At 32.9% G+C, this 6,000-nt stretch overlaps 1 protein-coding gene across 1 annotated transcript; it reads left to right on the top strand.

Annotated features, from left to right (window-relative positions):
• The first annotated feature begins 282 nt into the window (after positions 1-282).
• On the top strand, positions 283-3,535 carry LOC101772506 (protein FAR1-RELATED SEQUENCE 5-like). The gene is made up of 3 exons (XM_004958983.2): positions 283-345; positions 2,034-2,126; positions 2,354-3,535. The coding sequence occupies exons 1-3, from the start codon at positions 283-285 to the stop codon at positions 3,533-3,535; spliced, it is 1,338 nt and encodes a 445-aa protein (XP_004959040.2).
• The last annotated feature ends 2,465 nt before the right edge of the window (positions 3,536-6,000 follow it).

The following is a 6,000-nucleotide window of genomic DNA, read 5'->3' as shown; positions in this document are numbered from 1 at the left end:
CTGGGAAGGCCATGGGCAAAAAAACTGACAGACTTATGGGCCAAAAAAACAACTAATTCAATGAAACGAGAAGGAAGCCCAAAGAAAGAACAAATCGGATACGGCCCAGAGAACACCTTGCACGGACACAATCACAAATTCAACGGTGGAAAACAAGGGTAAAAGAGGAAAGATAAAATAGGAAGCAAACTTGACAGCTAAGCAGCTTCTTCTCCTGCAGACGTGCTCCTTCAGAGCTCGTAGCAGATCGGGAGATTCAAAACAAGAAGCAAAAATAAGATAATGGTGACCCGAAAGGAAGGAGATAGCAATAGGAAAAGACTCAACATATCAGGAATTGCACAGGTAAGCAGATGAATTACTTGATCTCGTTTGCCTTCTGAAATCCTTGGATAAGTTTCTGGATCTGAATCTTTTGAGCAATTTTTTGACAACTGAAAAATAAATACAGAGTAGATGTACACAAAGTTGTACACAGAGTAGATGAATCTTTTGAGCAAGTTGTACATGTAAAATTATTTACTAACAAAGTGCAATGTAACATTTGATGAAACAGGAAGAAGAAAGGCAGAGTAGATGCAAATTTCAATCAAACTCATCGAAAAATTATGGCTCCAAGAACACAACAAATTCAGGGGTGGATTATACAGAACAGGTACATCAATATGACTAGATTCTATTCACTATTGTTAACACATAATTGAAAATGAAAGATAAATAACAGATGAAAGATCATAGTTGAATGTATATCTGAATATGATAAATATGGAATTATATCTGAATAGGACAACAAAGAGAAAAAGATGTTAAGTTGCTTCTATGGATAACATTGATATCATAAATTTTACAAATGCCTTGAACAACTAACCTTTGTGCTTTAACTTTAGGAAGAACGAGGGCAAGATAAAGGCAAACATGGTACCCTACATGTATCAGAAGAAAATTAGCAACTACAAATACATGATGGAGCCGGAGCTTCACAAGTAAAGCAAATATACTTTACTAAAATCTAGATATAAAGATTAATGAATTACATTAATACACAGTGAATCAATTGTCAAGTTGACAGAGTTGATGAAAGAGAAAATTATCATTACTATATGAACACAATGCTTAGCATTGAACATGTATTATTTTATTATAAACAAGTACATTTAAAGTAATTTATACAAGAACAAAATATGTTGAAAATAAAATTCTAACAACTAAATGATTTGCATTGATCAAAATAGGGAACATACACTGGATTATTGATGGAACAAATCGGGAACTCACAGGAGATGACAGCATATGATGATTCTCAATAGCAATATTTAGAAATAGTTATCTTAACAAAATTAATTACAAATGTATGGAAATATATTTTTACAACTTCTATTAACTAAAAGTATGATGCTATGATAGGAACAAAGTACATCATTCATGGATTTGTTGACTGGAAACTATCGATTCGAGGTACAAATATATCAACTTATATTCAGATTAGGACTTGAGACATGAAAAATGAGTTTCATACTCAATATATTTTTCTTCTTGCATAAACAAGAAATACGACTGCCAGATGAACTTTTACAAAACCCAATGGATGATGACAATGAACAAGTTGTGGTAAATCAGAATTGAGACATTGAAGAAATATATTCTTAACATCAAAGTATAGGAGGACTTACTAAAATTTAATTTTGAATGTAGATTACCATGATTAGCTTGCCCAGTGAAGACGATATGACAAATATAGAAGCAGCCAAGGAAACAAGTTTAGAAGTAAAAAGGTGAATTTATTTATTTTTATGTGTACTTATAACAGAATTATGAAATGAAAAGTACTTACAAACACAGGAAAATGAAGGAAGAAACCAAGCAATTGAAGAATTCAGTGCACAACCCTGCAATGAAACATCAGATTGCATAATAAAAAATAATGATGTAAGAAACGACGTATGGAAGGTTGAAGAGTGTGTGTGTATACATGCATATAATAAAACAAAATTATGAACAATTACAATATTTACCTTCTCTGTTGCAATTTGCAGAATTCAGTGCTGAGCAATCTGAATGAAGGTTCATCTAATAGTGAGGATACCAACTTGAGGGAGGAATTGTTCCTAAACATGGATGTTGAACAGGTAAGAATTAAATTCGAAATTGATATTTCTAGACTGCAGAAAACGGGTTCAGTAAGAAAAACTAAAAAAACTAAGAAAATTTACTGGTACAACAATTAGAAAATGGAGAAGAACATATAAATGCACAAAGAGAAGGTGCAGAGAACAAGGAAATCATTGAGGAAGAAGCTAATGAAAGCCAAGAACTTACTAAAGAATAGGTTGATAAATTTTTACGCAATGAGCAGCTAGCATCATCAAAAGGAAATAATGCAGATATAGATAGCAAATACACACCGCAAATAGGTATGCAGTTCAAAAATAGGGAAGATCCTCACCACTTCTTATTCTTTTATGGGTTCCTAGCTGGCTTTAAAGTAGTGACAACACATATATATAGAACATCTAGCAGAAAAAGAAATAATGAAGTTTACAAGGTGGAAATGAAATGTCACCGCTATGGAAAAGAGTTAGATCAGAAGCAGAATGAAGAAGAACCAGAACAAGAACCAATGCCAGTTGATGATGAACCCAATGAAGCAAATGCAGAAGAAGTTGAGAAAAGGAACACAAATGTGCAGATCAGAACTAACTGTCCAGTTGTTATGGTGGTGAAAGAGCAGAATGGGATTTGGAGAGTGATAAGGCTTCACCTTGATCACAACCATAAGTTGAGTCCAGGAAATAGAAATCAACTATTCAGCGGCAGGAAATACATGACAGATATGGAAAAAGCCATGATCCGAACATTGAATGACAACAATATCCCAACCAGGAAGATGATTGCAATTCTATCATATCTGAGAGGAGGTATCCTAGCTCTACCATACAAAAACAAGGATGTAGCAACCTACAGGACCAAAATCAACAAGGAAGTGAAAGGCAACGACATGAAAAAAGCTTTGGAATACTTCAGACAGAGAAAATCTGAAGATCCAACATTCTTCTATGAGTTCAGTTTTGATGAAGAAAAGAAAGTGAAAAATATATTCTGGAGGGAAGGATGTTCATTGAAGTACTATGCAGAATATGGAGACTGTGTGAGCTTTGATGCTACTTACATGACAAACAGATATAATCTACCATTTGCACCATTTGTTGGGGTCACAAGACATGGCCATACCTGCATGTTTGGTTGTGCATTCATTTCAGATGAATCAACTCTTTCCTTTGCTTGGATATTTGAAACATTCCTCAAATCAATGGGAGGCAAACAACCAAAAACAATAATTACAGATCAAGATAAAGCTATGAAGGCTGCCATAAAGATGATGTTTCCAAACATAGTTCATAGAAATTGCTTCTTCCACATCAAGTACAAGTGCTACAACAAAAATGGGATACAATTAGCAAAGAAGAAAGGGCTTGTACAGGAGTTTGAGGATATTGTGAACAACTTATTGACAAAACAAGAATTTGAGTTTCTATGACAGAGGATGATTAAAGATTATAGTTTGCAAGACAACAAATACTTGAACAAGATGTGGGAAGATAGAGCAAATTTCATACCTGTGTGGTTCAAGGATAACTTCTATCCATTCCTACAAAGCACAAGAAGAAGTGAGGGAAGTAATGCAAGGTTGAAAGAAAATGTAGGACTGACTTACAGCATAATCAATTTCTTAAAGGAGTTCCAAAGAATGGTAGATGCAACAAACATTAGGGAAGATGTGGAAGACAAGTATAGCAAGGAGAAAAGACCTAAACAACTATTGCATGGCTACAATGTAGAAAAACAAGCTAGTGAGCTATATAATAGAAACATTTTCAAGAAGTTTCAGTACCAACTTCAAATAACAGAGAGGCTGAAATTCAAGGAGATAGAGAAGGGAAAGTGCTTTGAAGTTTGACAAAAACTAACCAGATATACAAACCACACAGAATTAGAAAATATGTTGTGTTGACTAACCTGACAGAAGGAAGACAAGAATTTAGCTGCATTTGTGGGAAGTTCAACAAAGATGGGATATTATGTGCACACATCCTTAAAGTTATTCTGGAGGAGAAAATAAATCAGTTACCAGAAAAATATATAATAGACAGATGGAGGAAGAAGGACAATAAAATAAATTTGCAACTACGAGAAGAGGTTCCTAAAACAAATGAGATGCTGAGGTTCTAACATACTGTCAAGAAAATCAGTACAAATTAATTCAAAGGCATCAAAGAATGAAGAGGCAATGCAGTACCTTTCTGCGGAATTGGACAGGATAAACTACAACCTTGATTTGATCCTATCAGGTTCAGAGATAGGAGCAGCTTTATGTGGGTCAGTACAGGGGGTAGATAATGATGAGGGGCAGAGCAGCGCTGCAAACTTGGATGGAATTACAAGCACAAGTTAAGCAAAAGGGAAGACCAGCTCTACCAAAAAGACTAAAACCACTAATTGAAGAAATCAAGCAAAAGATTATAAGGCAAGAAAATAAGAAAATTGTCAAAGCAAAAAAGACAGGAGGTAAGCATTATGAATGAACAAATAATTTTTGAAATTAAAATAAATTAATATCAGCTATATATGAAAATGATTAACTATTTTTTTTCTCAGGTCCAAAGTCAAATACTAATAAGAAAATGAAGACAATGAAAGTGAAAGAAGGCAATGAGGAGGTTGTTTCTGCATGAGGAGGCAATGAAAGTGAAAGAAGGAATATTTTGATCCGAAAAAAACTTGAAATTTTGTTTTGTATTAATTTTAGCACCACAATTACAGCATGTATATGAACAAATCCATTACAGCATGGATGTGAACAAATCCAGAATTACTCTACTATTTGAGAACAAGCAGACTATATAGTTATATATTGCATGTTGTTGGACAATATGTTGAGTGTCTCCCTGCATGTGAAGAAAGGGAACTTTATAAACAAAAAATGTTTCTATAATTTAATTAATAAAAAAACATGTCTTACAACTAAATAAATGATAAATATAGTAATTACCTTAAACATCATATTCAAGAACACGACTCTTCATTCCAGAATTACCAGGGACGAAGATAAGATCATTTGCAATTTTGACTCTAATGCTTGGAATATCTGTAGAGTTAAAGACTTTGCACAGAACAGACCTAGGCGACTTCCAATGCTCGAGAAACATCATAGCATATATTCTAGAATCAACACTATGAATAAAAAGTTTGGAAAATATATAAAAATAATCAATGATTGAAAATCTTGATGCAGATTAACAGATGTACAGAAAAAAATGACAACATCAGAAAAAATTACAAAACATAATAATAATATTGATAGTAACTCCAACACTGTAACTGAGTGAACTTAAAACTGTAAATGCTAAAGCAAACCAATTCAGTTTTAAGTAAAATGAGAAGTACCAATAAAGGAAACCTAATAAAAATATATATGTGCAATTAATAGGGTAAAGGATAGGTAGCTAAATTAGGATATATGAAAACATCAGTGAAGTAGTGTTACCCCTGTATATAAATAGCAAAACCAAGCACACCAGAATTGTATTCAAACTATTAGATTTGAACAAATTAATTTATTTGTCTTTAAAATGATATACTTTAAAATTTTACAAAGACTGAAGCAAAGTAAATAAAAGGTACTGTTGGTCTAAAAATTAGTACATGAAATGAAATTAATTGACAAAAAAAGAACCATACGTGTTGTACAGTGGTTGCTGAGGAACAAGAGGAACACAATATCATATTCATCAAAATTCATATTCACTTGAACATACCGATCCCAATAAAGCTGAAATGTTGGAACCTAAATAATGGAAAGGAAATACATTTATTAGAAATTGTATTTTGAGTTATTAATAGTAAGAAAATAAAAACCAACTGAAACTATTTCAAGAAATTCATGATCTTTATGGTGTAGGAATCAAGAAAAACAAAATTATGATCTTTGATATTGACCACAAA

The sequence above is a fragment of the Setaria italica genome, chromosome II (assembly GCF_000263155.2).
Source record: "Setaria italica strain Yugu1 chromosome II, Setaria_italica_v2.0, whole genome shotgun sequence".
In the NCBI taxonomy this organism is placed as follows: domain Eukaryota; kingdom Viridiplantae; phylum Streptophyta; class Magnoliopsida; order Poales; family Poaceae; genus Setaria; species Setaria italica.
The sequence above is the reverse complement of the archived record's forward strand: the minus strand, read 5'-3'. Positions and strand labels throughout refer to the sequence as shown.

Bases quoted from the DNA above. Each gene is read 5' to 3' on its own strand.
- LOC101772506 (XM_004958983.2), top strand. From the start codon at position 283: ATGGTGACCCGAAAGGAAGGAGATAGCAATAGGAAAAGACTCAACATA. The intron at 346-2,033 runs GTAAGCAGATGA...TGCAATTTGCAG, and splicing joins ACATATCAGGAATTGCACAG to AATTCAGTGCTGAGCAATCT. The intron at 2,127-2,353 runs GTAAGAATTAAA...CGCAATGAGCAG, and splicing joins TAAACATGGATGTTGAACAG to CTAGCATCATCAAAAGGAAA.